The 23,452-nt window shown below is 39.0% G+C and overlaps 2 protein-coding genes across 2 annotated transcripts; one reads left to right on the forward strand and one right to left on the reverse strand.

Moving 5' to 3' along the window:
• Positions 1–140: 140 nt before the first annotated feature.
• LOC111322585 (uncharacterized) lies at positions 141–22,706 on the reverse strand. The gene is made up of 17 exons (XM_088738141.1): positions 22,574–22,706; positions 21,302–21,427; positions 20,336–20,587; positions 19,297–20,066; positions 18,796–18,964; positions 17,920–18,666; positions 17,225–17,460; positions 16,780–16,945; positions 16,522–16,571; positions 16,008–16,064; positions 15,513–15,653; positions 14,760–14,939; positions 13,521–13,630; positions 12,101–12,254; positions 11,250–11,395; positions 9,970–10,806; positions 141–1,680 (listed from the first exon to the last, which is right to left on the reverse strand). Exons 1-17 carry the CDS (start codon positions 22,587–22,589, stop codon positions 1,362–1,364), a joined length of 4,476 nt encoding a protein of 1,491 aa, XP_088594267.1. The 5' UTR covers positions 22,590–22,706; the 3' UTR covers positions 141–1,361.
• Positions 3,616–8,215, forward strand: LOC111322586 (uncharacterized). Its single transcript, XM_088738136.1, has 4 exons — positions 3,616–3,669; positions 4,583–4,654; positions 5,893–5,956; positions 6,697–8,215. The coding sequence occupies exons 3-4, from the start codon at positions 5,918–5,920 to the stop codon at positions 7,834–7,836; spliced, it is 1,179 nt and encodes a 392-aa protein (XP_088594262.1). The 5' UTR covers positions 3,616–3,669; positions 4,583–4,654; positions 5,893–5,917; the 3' UTR covers positions 7,837–8,215.
• Positions 22,707–23,452: the final 746 nt, after the last annotated feature.

Raw genomic sequence — 23,452 nt, forward strand, 5'->3', positions numbered from 1 at the left:
AAAAATATATACCACATCCCACTTGTTCTTGTGATCGATCATTTGCTAATCAGTCAGTAGTTAACATAATATGACAGTCGCCAGTAAATGAATTCTCGATGAGTTTGTTGGCGATTATGACTATTGAAAAAAAAAAAAAAGAAAAAAAAGAAAGTCTTTTAATAGGATTATACAATTACTGGTGAACCAGTAGTTTCCATTGTGGTCCGTGCAAACAAATGAAACAAATGGTCTAAATTGAACATAACATCATTAAGAACATCATTAAGAATCCCAACCGACCGGAGGCAAACCAGTTGGCTATTTACAAGCGTGACCAAGGATCTGAACTCGGGGCTACCGTGAAACAAATCCAGTGGTCAGGGTGGGACTCGAACCCGGGAGCGGCGGATTACGAGTCCGACACTCTAACCACTCGGCCACACTGTCTCCAAACTGAGACACCTGCACAGCAGAAGCTTATGTTTACACATTTCTTTCAGTTAACCCTTTTACTTCCATAATATGATTAGCACTGAATTCTCCCTATGAGCTGCTATGCATATCTTTAAAAATTAGTGAGGATAATTTGGTGTTTTATCTAGATAACGTCCTAATGCAGATATGTTTTTACGTTCTCATCAACTGTTTGCTGAGAAATGTGTTGAAAATGTTTGGAGAAGTTACTTATTTAATCACTTCTTGGAGTTGAAGGGTTGACAGTTGAATTTCATTTCAAAACAATTGGTTTGCATAAAGGGGGAGAATTGATTACATCAATGTCTTTAGTAATTGTCTATTCCATTAATTGATAACTGCAATTGAAGATTTTTTCCATCATGTAATAAGCGAAGAAAATTGTTTTTTTGTTTTCGTTGATATCGTAGAAAAAATGCAAAAATATTGATTTCTCACGCTTTCTCGTTAAAAAAGGAACTATTTACAAGACTAAAAGAAACTCTGGCGTTTCTGGACTCAAAATTGTAAATATAGTTGCTAGGCAACCAGAACTTGTCTTTTCCGACCTATCTTTCAAAATTACATGACAGAAATAGATATTGATAAAATATAAAATAAAATAATTATTTGTTTTAATTGTGATCAAATTCCCTTAGGGGGAAGATAAACCTTTTAAACTTTGCCTCCTTCCCAACGTGTGGTTCCGTGGCTCAGTTGGAGGAAGCAACGACTAACTAAAAGGACGGGTTCGAACTCTGGTGAAACTGAATTTATCAGGCTTCGTTACTGACATTTCTTCACTAGCAGCTCACCTGCCTTTCTTTCCTTGCACCCGACTTACATTTTTAAGTACGATTGTTAATCATGTGCACCTTTAGCGCGTCATTCATTTTGAAAAAAACTCAGTGTTTGATTCCATAATGTTAAGGTTCCTTAATTGTATTGACAAGCTGATCATTAACTGTTTCCTTTTTCTTGAGGTAGCACCTGCGGTTGTTTAGCTTTGCAGCGTTTTTCATTACCGGACCGGTTTCCTTTGAGTTGGAATTTGCTTTGGGTCCTGTCAGATGCATGTACGACTCTCTTGAGTTAAGTTCTCCATATCCTGTTTCATCTCGGTTCCTTGTGGCTTGATCATTTTGGGGACCTGTAGTACTTTGGTACGCCCCCGAATCTGTTGATTGATTTCCTCTTATTTCCTCATAGAGGGATTCGTCCTCGTTCAAGCGGGGAACACCCCCTAGGGGATCGCAGCTGGCGTTTAGTGAGTCAACATTTACTTCCTCTGTCACATTACAAGCCTTTGCATACGGTGGTGGCCTGAGATTGTCGATGTCCTCGTATAAATCCTCTAAATCTATTTGGTCCGTTTCTTTGTCCAATGAGTAATTGTCCTCTCCCAAAGAAGGTTCTTGACTCTTGGTGTTCAAAGGGGAGTTAGTCCCTTTTGAAGAAGGCTTATCTGTGCTCGCTCCGTAGCGAGGATCGCGAGATCGTTCTTCAATATCACCATAGAATTCTTCGCCCGCCTCTTCTTCACCTCTGATGTCATCGTACGTTTCTTCCTCTTCTTGTGCCACCTCTACTACCTCCGGGGAAACGAGGTCATCGTAGAGCTCCTGTTCTTGTTTATGACCCGTAATGTTCTTGGGGCCGAAATTCTTTACATTTTGGTATCGAGGCTCAGTGGAAGAAATGTTGGAGCCTGTCGGTCTCCCTACTCTTTTTTCCTCAAAAGTACAGTCAGGTCGACTGAACGAGGAAACGTCTTCATAGGTCTCCTGCTCTATCACATCTGGAGAGAGTTTGGAGCACTCTTCTGGTAGATCATCATACACTTCTTCGTCCACTCGATTAGTGGCATTTTCCTGAACATATCTGTAATCGTGTTCTGAAAGCTTATAACCATCGTTACACATCTGCTCTATGATGTCCTTAAAACAGTCTTTGTCTTTGTTGATGATGTGACAGGCGTTTTCAGTCTGAGTAATTGCTAGGTCAGGCCATTCGCTCTTTTCGTGGCGCTCTTTCCACAATGACATAAGCCAAGAGTCCATTGGTTGTCTATGAGAGACGAGATATTTGATTACGAGTGGTTAAGAATCGTGGAGGGTCGGACCCACTTTTCAGTGAAAACTCTCTAGTATTGCCAAATGGTATGCCTTTTGAGTTCTTTTAGGTCTAAATAAAATTTAAAATATGAGAAACTTGTTCTCAGTTCCGGAAAATCCACAAAGCAATACAGCATAATTCCTAAATTGAATGTTGATGTTTTTCTTACATTATTACAGCTGTGACTTAATTGGAAGTTCTTTAATGGACGTCTTGTGGAAAGGCTTGATCTAGTAGACAAAACTTACTAAATAGTTAAGTTCATACTGACGGAGTTTGCAGATTCTATAGATTTACCTACTTATGTATAATTTATCTGACAGTAATTGATATTTGGGGTAGTCACTTGGTAGCTAATTTAGGAAAAGTTTGCTCGTATTTGAGGTCGGTAAACGGCCTGTTTGACTAGCACAGCAGACACTTATATCTTCATGGTTCTTTTTGTGAACCCATTTCCTCCCAAGATCTGTTTGGCAAGGAAATTCCCCCATACCAGCCATTATACATTTCTTTGAAAATTAGGACAGATCAATCGATGTTTCATCCAGTTTGTATCCTAGAGCTGATACGTTTCCCTAATTTCATCACCAGTTTGCTGAACAATGTGTCAAAACTGGGAGGAGAAGTTATCTGTTAATCACTTCAGGGATTTGAGAATTTAATATATATCCTGAGTTGATATTTGTTTTATAAAATCTGGTTTGCGACAAAACTTTCTCTAATCACACATACACTTACTACATTTGACTTTCACGCCTCAAATACAGAGGAGAATTGATAACCTGCCTGTAAGGACTCACTTTCTTCACTAAAGACCATGAATGAAGTCTGCGTTGCGAAGCAGACAAACCTTGTTTCTTTTCCTTTATATAGTAGAAAAGTGCAAATTTATTGATTTTCCACGCTTTTTCGTTAAATAAGACACTATCTACGAGAGCCATAAAAATAAACCATTTCTGAATCCTAAAGTGTAATTGGTTGCTAGACAACAAGGACTTGTATTTTTTTAACGCCTCGATGTTTTGCGACGGTTGAAAATTCAGAGCGTTCGCCATTTTGAATGAGGCTTCCCACTCTAGCTCTTCAGTGGCTCGTGTCTCCGAAGCAAAGCTACTTATGGTAAGACTGCTGGCTGCCTTGCACTCATCGCCTTAGTTAATTACAGCTGATCTCAGAACCAGTCAAACTCAAGTTGAGTTCTGGTATAAACTTGAACTCAAAGAGATTTCATTCCTACTTCCAGTCAACCAGTAATTTCAATTTAAGTACAACAGAATTACATTCAGAAATCCTTTTACGTCTGCCTGCCTCACGTGACATATCTGGTTCGTAAAAACGAGTAAAAGACTATGATCAAAACTTTTCAATCTCATTCACAGTGTTAACGTTTTGGGCAAACTAATTTAAACGCTCGTTGTCGCACTCATTTGCATTTAACACTTCGGTTTCATATCAAGCAAAAGGTCAACTGAAATGAGTCACAAAACGCTAACTGATTTGATGTACTTAGAAACGTAACAGAGTATTTAAAAGAGAAACAATATAAAATGAATTTATATACAAATATTCTCGTGGCTCTAGTTCTCATAAGAATATCCAAAACAAGTGCGTTCACAAACTTAACTAATCGTTCTCAAATCAAGTTACATATACTGTAATACGATAAATACTATTTCGTCACGGTAAGATCCAGGGTCTCTCTATACTCACCGCTTCTTGGGACAAGTTGTTGGTCACGTCTCACTTGATGCTTCAGTGCTTGTTGTTACCTTTTGTTGAACATTTATATTGAAAAAAAGGGAATTTCTTGCTCTATAGTGATGGGAAACCTTTACCTCCCATAAGGCATAGCGGGAAAAAAGAAAACACGTGGAATGTGTGAGTCGGACATATTTGGTGTTAAAAGTTTTTATTTAACCTTACTGCGGATTCCCAAAGCTCGTACATATTCGAATCACAAAACTGATCTCGATTCTTTTGAGCTTAGAAATAAATAGTGAATTAGCGACTACAGTGCTCTCTGCCGTTACAGAAGCGAAAGGAAGAGTTTCATCCTTGTTTAGTGCTGAACACCTACGAAGTAAAGGAATTCGAAAGAGAATCCGTAAGTTTTTCCTTCTTTTGTTTCCCTTCTTATCAATGATTAGCAACTAAATCTAGCCTAGAGAGCAATTCATGCATTAGGTATGACTGCCTTGTTTTTCTGCCTTGATCCTTCGCAGACTGAAGGACCCTATGGGGAAGTCGCAGCCGATCAAAATTTCAAAGGACTAAGAGCCAGTCCTCGCCGCTTTCCTTTTCCCAACCTTTACGAAATGTCTTGAAAAAGACATTAATATGATCAAATTTGCAGCAAGTCCGGAATTCAGTTTTGCCGGTGAACGCATACACGTAATCTCATTCTGATCAATGGCATGGATAGGCATATAGAAGGATAACAAATGAATTCATGAAGTGATTCTGATCATGACGTATTCTAAACTTGCTGCCATAACCCTTTTCTTAAAATTTACCGCAGTTGCTAAAAGTTCGAAATCGTTTAAACGCTTGATTTCTGAGAAAAATGCTACTCTTAACCTGAGATAATGAAACGTAAAGAAGACCAATGAACGATGCGTGACATACCGCTTAAATTTCTGAAACAAATCTCGTTATATTCAAATCTCTGGAAACGCTATGAATGACGCCAGATTTTTCTAGCGATTCCAAAAATCCTATAAGTTTGGGTGAAAACCTTTAATTTTCATCTGTCATCTGTCTCGCTTTCCGAGAACCACATAGAAAGTAACCAACAGACAACAGCGATTGAAACTGACGGCCCCCAAGTTTGATTTCTCAGAAATCTTAAATAATTAAGCCGAAATAAGGTCAATACTTAAAGATCCCTGACATTGTGCTTAAAATTTCTATATTTAAATCTCTGCAAACGACAAAGATATTGGATTACAAGCGGTTCAAAACTCAGTTGTACTGTCTGGTACATCTTAAGTACAACCATTAATTTTCACCCATTTAGAAAGTCAAGCACAGACAACAAAACTTGAAATCCTGAAACAGCGGAAGTGGACATAGCGAAGCAAAGCCGTACTCAGACAGAGATGAATTTGTCTTTACGACAGGCACTTACTCTGCGCTTGTTCTCAAAATATTCGACTTCAATCAATAACAATGTTTGCTTCTAAAACAGCACAGACACACGAAAGTTACATTAACTTGTAGGGATGGGAAGTTTATTTAATAATTCTGCCTGACAGTGTATATAAACAACAGAGTATTCATCATCCCTGACCCTGAGGTCAATGAAATATCCTGAGAGATAATGTTTATGTCTTTAATTCTTAGGTCCTCGTTTGACTGCGCGAAGAAAATGTCAACCAGTAGGATCAGTAGGACCAGTGGACGACGGGTATGTTATCATGTTAAGAGAATGGAAACCTCCAGCTATTACCCATTTGCAACTTATCTGTCACAGATGATAGAAAAAAAAGGGTTCAAGAAATGTTTGTCCATCTGGGTATCTGGAGGTTTCACTTCATTGTAAGTTCACCTCAGACCGTCATTGTGAGTTTGCCCCCTGCAGTCAAATAATTTCGCCCCTACCTTCCCCAGATCCCCTACCTTCCACAAATCGTTCAATTCGTTTTCCTACGGCTGAATCTAATCCGTCGGAATCTCAATATATTTCGATCAAAATGAAATTCCACCACTAAATCCTACTCTTAAATTGTAATGTTGCTCACTCTTTTATTGTAATTTTGAACAAAGGATAAAAGTTATTTTCATCCTACCCTTTTGTATGGGTAATGACAGGATTTCGAATGTAATTGGAATTAACGAGTACGAATAAATTTTTTTGAAGACAACAAAATTGCACAAGCTCGTAGGGCGAGTGCAATTTATATTCTTTAAAAAATTGAAAAGTGCTTATTTACACCAAATTGCACTCGAAATCATGTTATTACTTGTTAAATATTTACATGAAAAAAGCGTCAGAGAAGGTGAAGACAGACGAAGTCTTGACAGTGCGCCGCGCTATTTTGCACTCGTGTTCAAACTTTGCACTTGTGTTGCATGTGAATTGCACCCGTTTTCAGCAATTCAGAAGCGTGTAATTTTTTTTTATGTGTTCTATTAAATTTGTTACAGGTTTTAAAAATTTCTCCCTTGGTGGATGAGTGGCGTTCATCAAAAGGTGGACTGTCAACCCTTAACAGAGAGCTATGCAAAGGACTGGCTAAACAGCGTGATGTATCGGTGACCTTGATTGTGCCAGAGTACACTGAGACGGAAAAGGAAGACGCCTTAAGTCATGGAGTAAACCTTACCAAGGTCGATAAAATGACTGGTATTGAAGGTATCCAATCGTTGTCTTATCCACCCGATGAATGTGAAATCGACGTAGTAATGGGTCATGGACACAAGTTGGGACCACCAGCTAATGTCTTAGCGAAGAAACGGAGATGCAAACGAGTGCACGTTGTGCACACCTCAAGTGAAGAGATTGCGATATTCAAGAAAGGTCGGCATGAGATGAAGGACGGCGAAAAGAAGCACGAACTCGAGGTAGATCTGAGCAAGACTGCTGATGTTATTGTGGGTATAGGACCCAAACTCACCGAGTCCATAAAAAGCAGCCTTCGACCACACAAGAAGGATAAAGACGTGATTGAATTTACGCCAGGCATTTTTCCAGAGTTCTCCGAACTAGAGCAAGCTAGTGAAGAAAGAGAAAACTTTGGTATCTTGGTATTTGGTCGTGGTAACGAGGAAGATTTTGAACTGAAAGGGTACGACCTTGCCGCTCGCGCTGTAGCAGGCTTGAACGACCCTTCCTATCGTCTTGTGTTCGTTGGTGCACCGGAAGGAGAACAAGAAGAAGTAAAAAGGAACTTACTTGAATGTGGAATCTCCCCTAAGCAGCTGATAGTGCGCAGTTATCGAGAAAGCCGTGAAAGTCTGGCCAGTCTTTTCTGTGAAGCTGATCTGGCTATAATGCCATCGCGAACAGAAGGGTTCGGCCTTACAGCCCTCGAAGCCCTCTCTGCCGGGCTTCCGATCCTGGTGAGTGATAACAGTGGATTTGGAAAAGCTCTAGAAAGGATTCCTTTTGGAATGTCTTTTGTGGTGGATTCCGACGATCCCAATGAATGGGGAAGAGCCATCAAGCGGGCCAGAAAGAAATCAAGAGAGGTACGACTAGAGGAAGCTGACGCTCTGCGGACATATTATGATCGGAAGTACAAATGGCAGGAGCAGTCTCAAACCGTTGTGAACAAACTGCGCTAGTGTAAATGATCCAGGTACTGAACTAAAAACACCCAAAATTATGAAGGTTCATAACATTGTATAGCGTTCTATCATACAGCAAGAGACACCAACGTTGTGATTATCACTGCTTAAAGCTTAACAAATAAACAATTGTTAGTAAGCTTCTATCAACGGATCCTGGAAATAGATGAAAACTCCATCTCGCTGTTTCCGTTTTAAGCATTGTAACTACAGAAATCATTTTAGTTTAGTTTTGATTCATTTTGATATATATATCATTTAAATCTGTTCGAGAAAGGAGACACTCCAGTTAACATTTTAGCCAGCAACTGTTAAAAGTTTTCAGAGCAATTGTTGAGTTGCCTTTACATTGTGTCAAATAAAGGTGTTTACATTTTGACAGCCTTAACTTTATTTGAACTTAATGACTTGATTAACTTATTTTTGGGAGGTATTGATGAAGTAACTAAAAAGTGGATTCAGTACAAAAATATATACCACATCCCACTTGTTCTTGTGATCGATCATTTGCTAATCAGTCAGTAGTTAACATAATATGACAGTCGCCAGTAAATGAATTCTCGATGAGTTTGTTGGCGATTATGACTATTGAAAAAAAAAAAAAAGAAAAAAAAGAAAGTCTTTTAATAGGATTATACAATTACTGGTGAACCAGTAGTTTCCATTGTGGTCCGTGCAAACAAATGAAACAAATGGTCTAAATTGAACATAACATCATTAAGAACATCATTAAGAATCCCAACCGACCGGAGGCAAACCAGTTGGCTATTTACAAGCGTGACCAAGGATCTGAACTCGGGGCTACCGTGAAACAAATCCAGTGGTCAGGGTGGGACTCGAACCCGGGAGCGGCGGATTACGAGTCCGACACTCTAACCACTCGGCCACACTGTCTCCAAACTGAGACACCTGCACAGCAGAAGCTTATGTTTACACATTTCTTTCAGTTAACCCTTTTACTTCCATAATATGATTAGCACTGAATTCTCCCTATGAGCTGCTATGCATATCTTTAAAAATTAGTGAGGATAATTTGGTGTTTTATCTAGATAACGTCCTAATGCAGATATGTTTTTACGTTCTCATCAACTGTTTGCTGAGAAATGTGTTGAAAATGTTTGGAGAAGTTACTTATTTAATCACTTCTTGGAGTTGAAGGGTTGACAGTTGAATTTCATTTCAAAACAATTGGTTTGCATAAAGGGGGAGAATTGATTACATCAATGTCTTTAGTAATTGTCTATTCCATTAATTGATAACTGCAATTGAAGATTTTTTCCATCATGTAATAAGCGAAGAAAATTGTTTTTTTGTTTTCGTTGATATCGTAGAAAAAATGCAAAAATATTGATTTCTCACGCTTTCTCGTTAAAAAAGGAACTATTTACAAGACTAAAAGAAACTCTGGCGTTTCTGGACTCAAAATTGTAAATATAGTTGCTAGGCAACCAGAACTTGTCTTTTCCGACCTATCTTTCAAAATTACATGACAGAAATAGATATTGATAAAATATAAAATAAAATAATTATTTGTTTTAATTGTGATCAAATTCCCTTAGGGGGAAGATAAACCTTTTAAACTTTGCCTCCTTCCCAACGTGTGGTTCCGTGGCTCAGTTGGAGGAAGCAACGACTAACTAAAAGGACGGGTTCGAACTCCGGTGAAACTGAATTTATCAGGCTTCGTTACTGACATTTCTTCACTAGCAGCTCACCTGCCTTTCTTTCCTTGCACCCGACTTACATTTTTAAGTACGATTGTTAATCATGTGCACCTTTAGCGCGTCATTCATTTTGAAAAAAACTCAATGTTTGATTCCATAATGTTAAGGTTCCTTAATTGTATTGACAAGCTGATCATTAACTGTTTCCTTTTTCTTGAGGTAGCACCTGCGGTTGTTTAGCTTTGCAGCGTTTTTCATTACCGGACCGGTTTCCTTTGAGTTGGAATTTGCTTTGGGTCCTGTCAGATGCATGTACGACTCTCTTGAGTTAAGTTCTCCATATCCTGTTTCATCTCGGTTCCTTGTGGCTTGATCATTTTGGGGACCTGTAGTACTTTGGTACGCCCCCGAATCTGTTGATTGATTTCCTCTTATTTCCTCATAGAGGGATTCGTCCTCGTTCAAGCGGGGAACACCCCCTAGGGGATCGCAGCTGGCGTTTAGTGAGTCAACATTTACTTCCTCTGTCACATTACAAGCCTTTGCATACGGTGGTGGCCTGAGATTGTCGATGTCCTCGTATAAATCCTCTAAATCTATTTGGTCCGTTTCTTTGTCCAATGAGTAATTGTCCTCTCCCAAAGAAGGTTCTTGACTCTTGGTGTTCAAAGGGGAGTTAGTCCCTTTTGAAGAAGGCTTATCTGTGCTCGCTCCGTAGCGAGGATCGCGAGATCGTTCTTCAATATCACCATAGAATTCTTCGCCCGCCTCTTCTTCACCTCTGATGTCATCGTACGTTTCTTCCTCTTCTTGTGCCACCTCTACTACCTCCGGGGAAACGAGGTCATCGTAGAGCTCCTGTTCTTGTTTATGACCCGTAATGTTCTTGGGGCCGAAATTCTTTACATTTTGGTATCGAGGCTCAGTGGAAGAAATGTTGGAGCCTGTCGGTCTCCCTACTCTTTTTTCCTCAAAAGTACAGTCAGGTCGACTGAACGAGGAAACGTCTTCATAGGTCTCCTGCTCTATCACATCTGGAGAGAGTTTGGAGCACTCTTCTGGTAGATCATCATACACTTCTTCGTCCACTCGATTAGTGGCATTTTCCTGAACATATCTGTAATCGTGTTCTGAAAGCTTATAACCATCGTTACACATCTGCTCTATGATGTCCTTAAAACAGTCTTTGTCTTTGTTGATGATGTGACAGGCGTTTTCAGTCTGAGTAATTGCTAGGTCAGGCCATTCGCTCTTTTCGTGGCGCTCTTTCCACAATGACATAAGCCAAGAGTCCATTGGTTGTCTATGAGAGACGAGATATTTGATTACGAGTGGTTAAGAATCGTGGAGGGTCGGACCCACTTTTCAGTGAAAACTCTCTAGTATTGCCAAATGGTATGCCTTTTGAGTTCTTTTAGGTCTAAATAAAATTTAAAATATGAGAAACTTGTTCTCAGTTCCGGAAAATCCACAAAGCAATACAGCATAATTCCTAAATTGAATGTTGATGTTTTTCTGTTGTCATCGGTTTTCTTCGTTCTTTGAGTTAGTTTGGCGTAAAATGAGGTCGGAAAATCGCTTGATTACTTTAGTCCGAGTCTTTTACCGAGCCATGCCTTGCTCGCATCCTCACAAAAAGTCTCCCTGGGCTCTCGCAAGTTCAACTTATGGACACAGTTGGGTACAGTTTACCGTTCTCAAAGAATCATTCTGATTTACAAAATTTGTGCATTATTGTGTACTGACCTTGTAGTGAGACAATCAAAGATGGCGATGAACGGAGGCCTCTGTACTGGGTCGAATGCCCAGCACTGATGCATCACAATATACACCCAATCAGGGCAGCCGTCTGGTCGTGATAGAGGCCCAACGTTTCTAATTTGATGAATAACCTAATAAGAAGATCACTCAATTAGATTTAAGGGAATCAAAACCTTATTCTCAAGGTATTCAATTCGAGTTAAGGTTGAAATTCCTCTTTAAACGCTACTTCTGTTTTAATCGGGTTTTCATTCGTTGTTATATTGTTATTCATTAAATCGAGATCTGTTGCATCTAAGGGAGGGGGGAGGATTATAATCGCATTCCAATTCATGGTTGGCCTAAGTCTCTTTTCTCACCCCCTCCCCCCGTTATTCATAATCGTAGAATCGTGGTCTTAGTCCCAATGATCCAAATTCCCATTTTACTCTTTTTAGGACCCATGACGTAACAAAAATTAGAAGACAACTAGATTTCGATACTAATAAATTGAGAGCAAATTGAGTGAATCTAGTAGCTAAGTGACAATGCAATTTGCTCTTCCTTCCTATTTTATCAACTACATTTTTATCGTAACCTAACAGAGTAAGTGTTATTATTTTTTTTTTTTGAAATGTTTTTGGTAACATCAGATATGTGGTTTTTCATCTTAGGACTCAATAAAGACGATTGTTATTATCATTAATGATATTTTTATTTACTATGAATGTATGAAGTTCATATATTTTTCGCTATTGCATAAATAGTGCTCTTTACTGCGAGGATCGTGCATCATAGGTAGCTATTTTTATTATTGTCATTATTACGTCCAAACGTAACTTTTTCAACGAACAAACCTCTTCAGCAGCATGGCTACGATAAGGGATCGAGTAGTCCCTATGCTCCTGGCCTGTTGCAAAGGCAGTGTACAGTTCCCAAGCTAGGACCGCAAAAGCCCAAACATCACTAGCATGAGAATAGTTATTGTCTTGGATCACCTCAGGTGCGCTCCTGTTGAAGTAAAGAGAGCAGGTGTCAATTGAGATGAAGCTGTCAACGCGCTGTTGATAAAATACCTCTCGAAATAAGAATGATAGCAAAAACGCTGGCTTTCAGATTTTCAAATGACTTTCCTCGTACGAAGTAAGCTACTAAAATCATGCACAGTAAACCCACAAATTAATTGGCTTGAATTGATTAGGTCTTTAAATTCAAAACTTAAACTTTTGCACTGAGCTCTTGATTTTTTCATGACTGACATTTATTTCTATATTCTGGTTATTGAAACCTTAGCATTCTACGTTGCCTGGGGTGAGGTATGTTAGTAATGGCTGTCGATGATTGACAAATGAACCCTGGATTATAACAGGGAGCCCCCCTGATATAAAACGCCAGTTGCCCGAGTTATTAGAAAAAACTGTACAAGTGATAATTCGTGGACGATTTTTCTCGTTACCGGACTCTTTCTTCGCTGGATACTAAATCAAAAACGGGAGACAAGGAGCAGGAACTTATCAATGTAAGTCTTGTGCAAAGTTTCACCAGAAATGTGAATTTATTTTGTTGTTAAAGAACAGGTTTACAAGCGAACTTCACAGCAGTCAATTCAGTTTTTAAAGTGTTTAAAGGCTTAATTTTTCGGGGTTTTAAGTTTTAATTGTTCCCATTTCAATGAGATGCTTTGGAAAATGAAGAATGTTTTGTCATTCAGTAATGCGTATGTAATATTCTGGCGTGGCAACTGCAAAATACGCTCAGACTTATCGACGAAACTTTGCTTTGTACCTGCAATTCTTGGGTAAAAAGCATATTGACTTTTGTATTGTAAAGAGTTCGAAAAATAATGCGAGTAACTTTGTTCTGGGTTTTATTGAATGCGGTCTGTTTTTCGATTCTAAGGAACAAAGTAGGTTGTATTTCCAATTAAAATTCTAAATATTCCGACGCGCAAACAACTCTGTGAATGTCTGAAGGCCAAACTCTTGCAAAATGAAATGGACATGAAATTATTATTGAGATAAAAGCTACGCGCAGAAGAAGAAATTCGGAGTATTCAAGCATGAAGTTACCTCTGTGATTAAGAATTTAATGTTCCATCAGCAGTACAATTCATAGCGGATGCTTTTCATTCCCTTTCTCATACATCACTTAGTCCAACACCTAGATGCGTTCGCTACAGTTCATGAATACCGCTGTCTGAAAATTTAATTGTTATTTTCAATGCAGTACGACTTGATACTTTGTACATATTCCGTTGTCTCGTTGTGAGCTACTTACCATCGCGTTGCATCAGGTGGCATATTACGCTGAACTACACATGAGGCAGAAGTGCTTTCATTCGCCCTTTTTGGTAAAAGCAAGGAGCGACCAAAACGGGTTACTTCAACCTGCAATGGATCATGAAGTCTCTGTCAATTTGTGAGTAACAAATTTAAAGAAAGTCTTTAAACATTTTTTATTAATACCATTCTTTAGTTCTTATATTCTATTAGTTTTTGTTCTAGTATTCACCCAATGCTACCTTAAGCTAAATATGCTGTTTTCAAAAAACAACAAAAAATATTCCCACTGTTTTACATGGAATAAACAACAACAACAAGAACAATAAAACATGTACAACACAAGGGGGTATAGCCAAACACAAAACGAAGTAAAACATGAAACGAAAAAGAGAAACGCAAAATCAGAGTCAGGAGGTCCTTTAGAATGATAGTGTGTTTGAAATTGAGCCTAATTACTTGACAGCATCAAGAAAATCCCATAATGCCCTCGACAAAGGAACAAACAAACACAAAAAAAACAAAGTAAATAGAAATCATGCAAGGCGACAAAAGCTGAAGAGTACATATATTACAGAATTACAGACCCTTTATTCCCTGGATTAAATGAAAATGTTCATCGCCCTCTTGTACATCAAAGAAACAAACAAATAAAAAAAAAAATAACAATAACTTAGCAAAACCAAACTGGACCAAACTTGCACATAATTAAAAAGGCTGGTGTCACTTTCGTTCTATTTCTACCTAAATATTTGGACAGTTTGTGGCTGCATCACTTGCACATTATCAGAACAAGTGATAAAGCTTAAAACCCTGGTTATTGCAGATGTTTAGTCACTAGACCACAATTAACAAATGGTAAACACCAGAGCGTACACTACTGAGTTATGGATGCACGCGGGAGGTTACTAAGCACGAAGGAAGCGTAAGAGTCGTTCGAGGCGATAGCCGAGAGCGACTCTAGCTTCTTGAGTGTTTAGTAAACCTCCCAAGTGCATCCATAACTCAATAGTGTACGCTGTGGTGTTTACCATTTGTTTCATAACATAACATTGATACATTGTAGCTAAAGAGTTCCCTTTAATTTAAAAAATCTTACGTGACCAGAAAAAACAAGCGCGCGCGGAAAAATAGTCTTTGCATTTGCTCACGTCAGCAGCGTACACCCATGGGCAAATGGTGGACGCTGAATTGACCAATCAGAGCGCGCACTTTACTTTGGTTATGTTATAATTACCTTGTCCGGTGCTACAACATTGACATATTCGGCTCGTAGATCTCCATGAACGATGTGATTTACGTGGAGAAAGTGCAAGGCAGAGGCCACTTGTGAAAGGAACACAACAATGTCACCAAGCTGACATCGTCTGTTCAGAACATAATCTTTGAGGTTTCCAAGAGGAGGGTCCGTCGATATCTGTCAAAAGAGGAATTATAGGGAAATTAGAGCATGCGTCCTCCCCTGATAATGACCATAATTCTCTGTGATGATATTAACTAATTGTTATGAATGAAAAGATGTTTCCTGAAGTACACCTGGATGTATTCAAACGCTTAATAACGTGTATCAGTTCTAATGTAACTGATACTCCAGCTTAGCTCTAAGAATGCCCTCTTCGACTAGTACTGTTCATAGTTGGGTAGCCAGCCTGTACGCCAATAGGACCGGGCTTACAAATCGAACTTTCTTAGGGAACAGCCAGTCGAACAAATGGTTACGTCCCTAGTTGTAATATATTCGATACTTCGATTGAGCGCGAACAATGTCTTCTTCCAATGGGCACAATCACCATAACTATGCACGTCAAGCAATTGTTTTACTATGCAACCGTTTGACATTAGGATGAATATCGCTTTATTGTGTACTCTCTTCTGCTTTAACTATCACTGCCGTTTGTGTCTTATTTTTGATCAAATTATGATGGCCCAAGAACAAAAGTATTTATGATACACTTTAACTATATTTATAATTCATTTACGTGTTACTTACAATCTCCACAACTGGATAATGAGAGTCCAAGTTGTCTATCTTCGAAATCTTTGCGAGAGTTGGCGGGGTGTTCAGTTTGAATAGCCTTCTCAAGTGATTTTTGTCTGCATTTGTAATCTTCTCCTTTACCAAAGGACCATCCTAAAAAGGCCAACACCCTTTGTTATTTACAGTGTATAATGTCGCTGACAAAATACTTAGCGCAGTTTCCCATGCCATTTGCGTTGCTCGTGTTTTTGCCGTTTTTTTGCCGAGTTTAGTTTTCAGTTAAGTATTTTTAGGCTTTCCTGTAAGAAGCAATAACTTCGAATCATCGCCGGATAGATCCTCGTATGTAAATCGTCGTGGTCGTTGTTTACAAGAATAAAGGAACCTGGACGCATACAAGTTATTGTGTAGTATTTATTTTCGCCAAGCGTTGTCACGAGCATGGGGCATATTTGTTACCTTTAAAGAATGTTTTTTATGAGAAATTTTCGTTATGGTCCCACTAACCTCTTCATTATATCTTGTGGGTGCATCATCACCTTTTTCATCACATTGGCAAAATTTCTAAAGAGAAAAATTAATGACTCGATAAAGCTATGGAGAACTTGCAAACTGCACACATCAGCTCTGGTAAAATTAGAGAAAAAAATACGACTGAAGCTGAATAGAAAGTTTCTTTATAAAGGTTTCGATGCAAAACATAATTTATTTCAGGATGTCAAAGGGGGTTCTAGGCCTATTCAAAGCGCTGGTCCCTCCTAGTTGATCTGAGCGCCTTTTATGGCTCATTGACTGCGTCCTTATGGTCCAGATCAGTACTCCTCGGTATATTTAGATTTTAATGCAATTGAGATGATCATCTTTTTCTGTATTTGCTGATTGAGTGATCAATTGATTGTATGACTCAGAGACTGGCTGACGTGCTGAGCTCATTCTGTGCCAGAGAAAAAATTATAACTTAACGTGTGTCATTCGTGTACAAAAAACGCTTTGAAAACTAACATCGGGATTCAGCACTTACGTCATTGATGCAAATGTCCAGCGGTGGTGGGTTATCTCTTGGTTTCTCTTCTGTAAGGTATTGAAAATGGAACGTTCATCATTGTAAAAAAAAAAAAAAAAAAGAACGTGGCAAACCTTAACATGAGATACTGCAGTGTAGTCCCACTTCATTCTTATGAAGAATGGTTTTATACCTAAAAAAATCGCCGTGTTTCTATTTATTTCGTTTGGCAGTGATCCTTCAAAACTGATCGTTTTACTCATAAGATATAGTTACCTGATTCTGGGTCCATTGCGATCTCATGCAACTTTTGCAACCCCCCTTTTAAACTGCAAAGTGTAATCCTCCTTGATCTGTTCCGTTCCCAACACTTCCTCATTAATGCAAATTCTTCATCCTGGAAGCACGACTCACATGGTGGCATACCGTTATTGTATGCAACCTGCAAAATAAGCTTCTTCTTAGTAACGTGTCTAATATACAGTCCAAGTAGAATTTCTATCCATCTTAATCAATTGTAGTCCTTAGGTAGTTCAACACTTTGGCATTCAGCAGTGGTAGGGTTCCTAACAAAAGAGCACTAAACCTTTGTAAACCGTAAGCTACTGTTCCCCTTTGCTTTTGTGCTATTTCTTTAATATGATCCAAACAGATTCACTGACTGCTCTATTACTTGGAAGGTGACTTTTTCTAGCCTTAAAACAAAAATTACAGCACTTACATGTTTAGCAACATCGTTATCGCCTGGAATGTTTCTGTATGGGCGGCATCCATATGTGAAAACCTCGTACATGAGTACACCAAAGGCCCACACATCAGAGGCAGTGCTGTAGCTCTTTTTCAAAATACACTCTGGTGCTTTCGACCTTACAGATTCATCTCCATCATCATCGCATACAACTTCCAGGCAACATTCATCGGACGTACAGTAGTCGTACATTTCGTCGTTATTACGACCTTGATAAAAAAAAATTACAAATGTCATTGCAAGTTCATGAATTTCAGGATTATTGCCCCAGTAGTAAAATGAAGCATGAATTTTGAGTGAAACTTTTGTCCACTATTTCAGGGAGTGTACTCTGGCGTCACAAAGCGCCGGACTTATCCCTCGTCAGTATAGGTTGAATTATAGTCCATCGTAGGTAACTGAATTAAAGAATCATTTTTAATCTACGTCGATAACCTTCAGGAATTCTGAGTGGAGTGGGATGGTTTCATCAAGCAAACATTTAGCCAAAAATTCAGTGGAAAACCACGTCACTCCATTAGAACATTCCTCAGCATAAAATCATGAGGAAAACTTTTAAGTCTGGTTTGAACATGGTTTAAGGTCAATTTTTGGGCCTAGAGAGAATGCATTCTTTTCTGGATCACCGTGAAGTCTACTAGCTGCAGAACTATCAATTGACGGCTTACCATCCTCAGCGGTTCCTTTTTGAAGTTTTCGTAATGCATGCATGCCACTTAACTTGCATCGGTAATCATCTCCCACAAGGATGTTCTCAGCCATCACAGCGCGATGTACCAGACCGTGATTCTCCAAAAACAGAAGAGCTTCAATTATGTTAAGGAGCATCTCAAGTAACATAGCCGTCGGTAGGAGCTCATCGTTCCGTCGTGAAGCTTGAACGAAGTGAAGTAGGTTGCCGTTTCTCTCGTATTCTGTGATGACGTGATAAGGTAGACTCTTAGTGTTACAGCCGAGCAGAATAGCAATGTTTGGGTGATTGAAGCAGCGCAGGCGACGTAGGCTGTAGGCTTCAGAGATGATCTTTTCTCTCTTTCTTGAATGGTTGGGAGAATCACTGGCCAAGATATCTTGTTTTGTGACGTAAAGAATTTTCACAATCACCTCCTTCCCTTGAAACATACCATGCTTAACAAAATACTTCTGTCCTTGGCTAATAGTTGGCTTATTGATTTCTAGTGTCTGATTTCGGTAGCGATTCCTAAGATGTTGAACGTGGAGGTCCTCAGGAAGGGGCTGTTGGAAACTTTGATTTTCAAGGAGTTGGTTGGCGAAAAGCATCTTTGTGACAGGATCAGGACTGAATAGCATTTCAGACGACACACGTTCGAGGATAACCCTGCATTCTGGTTTCTTCTGAAGCTTTTTGTCCTTTAGAAGATTTATCATACAGCCACCTGCTTCGATTCGTAATTCTTGGTAACAAAAAAAGACTGATGTCAGTATAAATTTGTTCAAAGAAAAATATGCTTAAGATGTGCTTAAATGGTGTAAATGAACGAGACTACAACAAACTTAACAGTTTTGACTGGGTGCCGGAATACCTTTCGTCATGTTGTTCATAACAATGTCTGAGAGAAGAGAGCCTACCAACAGGCAAAACCTCCAGTCGTCTCTTCCGCCTCCTTCTTGATAGGCTTCAACTATACGCCTGAAAAGAATTAAGGCTTGCCTTTCGATACACATTTCTGGGGTAGGACGTTCACTATGCACCTGAAATGATAAAGTTATAGGTCATTCGGATACGAATGGTAAACACCACAGCGTACACTATTGAGTTATGGATGCACGCGGGAGGTTACTAAGCACGAAGGAAGCATAAGAGTCGCTCGAGGCGATAGCCGAGAGCGACTCTAGCTTCTTGAGTGTTAAGCAAACCTCCCAAGTGCATCCATAACTCAAATATGGATGGAAACGGGAGAATAGCGAGATGGACAGCGAACTGATGGAAACACTGAAAGACAGAAAAATATACAGACAGACGAATGCTGCGAACTACGGTCTGATACAAGAACAAGCATGCAGCCGTGTAAAGGAACGCACACCTTTCCGTGAAGATAACACAGAACGCAGTGAAGGTCAAACCAATCTCCCGCTTTTGCTTTCTTTACAATTTTCTTGAGTTTCTCAGGAAACTCTTGCATAACATCAGATTCCTGGTCTTCTAGCAAAGAACGGCAGTTGTCGAGACAGTCGCCCAAGTTTGTCGCAGTCGCTCTACTGGACCCCCTCAACAAGTAGGAGATTGCCCCCTGGATGAACTCCATGGAGTAACGGAAATAATTCTTCTTTTTGTAGCAGATTTGAGTGCAGTATTGTTTCAGGTCTTGTTGCAGTTTTTTCAAATCTTGTTTGAAGTCAACTGTGGAGAAACTTGCCTGAATTTGGTGAATGCATATTAGGGATAGAATGCGCTTGTACACAGACAGTCTCACTTCGCGCGCAGAGTCTGCTTCTTCCTTGAATACTGCGTCTGAAGAGATGATGGAAGATCTCACAATTTTTTCCACTTTTAGCAAGCTCTCCTTGCAGCTGTCCAGGTTATCTCTAAAGAGCAGATACTGAAACTGCTGCAAAGCATGCTTTGCAACTTCACCACAGCTTTTGCAACTGCTTAGTTTGGCAAGGATCATGTACGCGTCCATTTTTTGTGAAGACGCTTTTCTCCACGATTGTTCAAGATAAGGCAGGACCTGCAGTAGTATGACCTCTTTCTTTTGTTCCTTCAGCGGTCCACCTGAACTTTCAAATTCTTTCAGAGATTTATCGACATCTTGTAGAAATGATTCTTTAGACAAAGTTTCATCTGCACAATCTAACGAAAACGAAAGTAAATGGTAAATTTGAATCCTTCCTGTTTTTTCATCATATATTGTGTGACTCACACGGCCAATAATAATCCCAAACAAAGGGTGGGATCAGCATTACCATAGTAATAGGCTTCACTCTAAAAAAAATATAGAAAGCAGGGAAAGGAAGTAAAAAGGAAAAATTGAGGTGATTTGGTTTAAACGATTTACAACAACTCGACCATATTTTCTCACTTGACTTTAGGCTCTTACCAAGGCTCATTTAAAATTTTACCTTGCTGTCTATCGATGAATTTAGTTGGCTTCGGCGTCCACTTTGAGCCGAACCGCTGCTGATAATATTCTTCTGTGACGTTGGGAAGGCAATAACTGCCTGGGTTCCTTTCAGACGCGGAAGATCTTCTTCCTGGTCTGGCCCCTTCGTATGTGTACGTATCCTGATATACTTGCTCCTCTCGCCCAACGTTAATGTTTCTTGCACCTCCATGGCTAACATTCGCGTCATTTGGATGAACACGGATATCCTCTATATGGAAATGTTCAAATGAGAAAAATCTGAATTCAAGTTTTACAAGTCTAGAGTTTGGTAAAGGATGAAACCTATAGCCAAAGTGGTTACTTTTCTCGTTTAATTACGATTCCTAGTATTTAAATTTGCCTGAGGATCTTAATATCCGTCTTTTCAACTAAAAATATCCACATTGGGCATTTTAGTAGCAAGTAAGAATCTCTGCTTTCGACTTCAACTTCAACTGCTATTTCAGAGTAATATCCGTGGTTAATTGTATATAGTCTTCAGTGCTAATGAAGGAAGGTTTTTAAAATGATATAGATAGTTGTTAAGAGGTTATTGTCGTGTCCTGAGATTATTTTGAACCTGGAAGAATTGTTGAAAATTTATTAATAATAATTTTTAACAAATAAACCTCTGGATGATTTATAGTTGTAGTGTGACCACTTAATTAACATAATGGGTAATAAGCACCATACCTAATAATCACAAGCAATTCATATTCATAATACATAAAGCCACCTATATTTTGTTGGTGCGAAAATAAAGGGCAAGCATTCATCCGAAAGCTGTACTTTATGACTTCTTTCATGTCCCTTTTTATCATGCTGCGCGTTTATCAGTCTTGAAAGCAGAATAGGTAAGGCTAAGTTAAACACATTGGAAGAGCTTCTTACTTCTATCAGCAAGTTGATAATGGAACAGTCGCATGCACAATTATGTAAATACCTCTTGATGGAACTGTCTGAAAATTATTAACTTGAGCGCCTGGTCCTACAGCTGTGGCACCGCTCCCTGATATTTTCGTGATGTAGTTAACATAAACAGTCGGTGCAGCCGAAGTCTGCTTGAATACTTGAAATAAATAATAGATAGTGAGAGTTAAACTTTTTATCGGGAATATCTCACGCTTCGTTCATTCCGCAAATGTTGCAAACATTACTATTAGAGAATATCTCATTTTGACTGCATTGATGTCACTACACGATGTTCTTTCCTGTTGATCCATTAATTTCAAAGACAGGGGTTTCAGTACGAATCGACCAGCGGTTTGAGCACGAACCGACTCAAACTTGGGTACGAGTCGATTGAACGACTGGGTGCGAAACTTCTCGATAATTTTTAGCTTTCATGTAAATTCCTTTACTGCACCCCTTCGTTGAGCAGAAGGTAAATAAAACATACGGTTAAGTCCCCGAGAGCTTCAGAAGCGTCAGTGTCAGGGTTGACTTAATTTTTCTAAACAATCTATTAATACTAATTCAAGTAAGACTACTGATTTTAATGTCAAGGTTAGAGAGGAAGTCCTATAATGGGGGACTTTTCCCTTGATCCGGGCGGGATGTGATGGAATGTTATCGAGTTTCTCTTTCTCTTTGGTGTCGAAAGTGCTGACTGTCACAAACCAAACTGCAAGCACTGCTATAATTATTTGATAACGCAAATTAAGAAGTAGCAATTTTGGCCATTGTAACTGCCGTTAAAATTCCTAGAAGGAAAATTTGAAGAAATCTTTTCTTATCTTCAAATCTTTTCTTCTTTTAAAGTCTTGCTTAAAAGGTTTTAGAGCTATGCGTAACAAACTTGTTGAGATTATATTCAATGATGCGCGAAATAAGCGATAAAGCCAAATAAACATGAGATACAAGGCATGAGTTATCGCTAGTTTCTAGATCAATTAATATAGTTTCTAAAGATGATCGATTTTACTTTATTGTTAACCATGAATTACTGTCGGGAGAATTTGGAAATTGTGAATCTTTCAAACTGCTAACTACATTTATTATGATACAGTTAACACTCGAGCTTGTGAGTGCAGAAACTAATAGCTCAATCCAAGGGGAAGTGAGATTTTTAGAGCACAATATCACGTTTGAGATTGTTCGCTTAAACAAGACTCTTAAAATCCAAATAAACGCTTAAAACTTCGTATTTGGGTCCGCTTGAATAAGAATGACTGAGAAAAGACATCGAGGATTCGGTTTTATAATGAGAACTTACCGCCATGTCCTTCCATTATTGATGAAGCCTTGCGTATTGTGCTAGTGCAAGAAATTGCAGTGGACACTGAACAACTGTTTAAATAATTTACAAATCTCAGCACGGGGTTTTCCCGTGAAGGGTCCTTGATTTAAAGCGAAGGGATTTTTCCCTTAAATGATTAGCGGAAATAGGCAAGAGCTGTCAAAGAAGCGTGACAGACGGGAAATAATCTAATTTCTCCTTACAATAACGATGACAAGTCACGTGGATAGGAAAGGAGAATTCAAGTCTAAAACAACTTCATTATGAGTTGACATGCGCACATTGAGACTGAAAATGCTTCATTTTCCTGTCTTTATGCCAGGGACTGTCCCAGATGAAAGCTGACGGAGCATCAGTGCATTTTGCGTTACGTAAATGAAGGAACGGATGTAAATGTGGTTTGACGATAAGCTTTGAATGTTGCAATAGTTCACTGAAGAGGTTTGGAATGTCGCATCGATTACTTTGTCTTAAGGGTTATTTCTGGATTTCAAACCTTACTTTACTTAGCTTGCACACCACTGTACTTAAGGGAAACACCTACTGGGAAAAACCCGTTTTGTTGAGGTGATGATCAGCCAGTGGGAGAGATTTCAAGTAACCGTAGGGTTAAAGTTAATAAAGGGATCACAGGGTGCGTCATAGGAAAAACAATAAACTGTCATTTTAATACTCGAGGGGTTTTTGTGGTATTCATTCAACACAATGTCATTTGCATGAGCAGTAATTTTAGAACTGCACCGGTTGCAGTATTTCCTGACTGTAGTTGCTTTTCTTTGTAATCCTATTAGACGTAATCTTTTAATTGATTTCGACTTGGCAAAAATTTATATTTTAAGCCCGAGTTAACATTTT

This window comes from Stylophora pistillata, chromosome 11 (assembly GCF_964205215.1).
Source record: "Stylophora pistillata chromosome 11, jaStyPist1.2, whole genome shotgun sequence".
NCBI lineage: Eukaryota > Metazoa > Cnidaria > Anthozoa > Scleractinia > Pocilloporidae > Stylophora > Stylophora pistillata.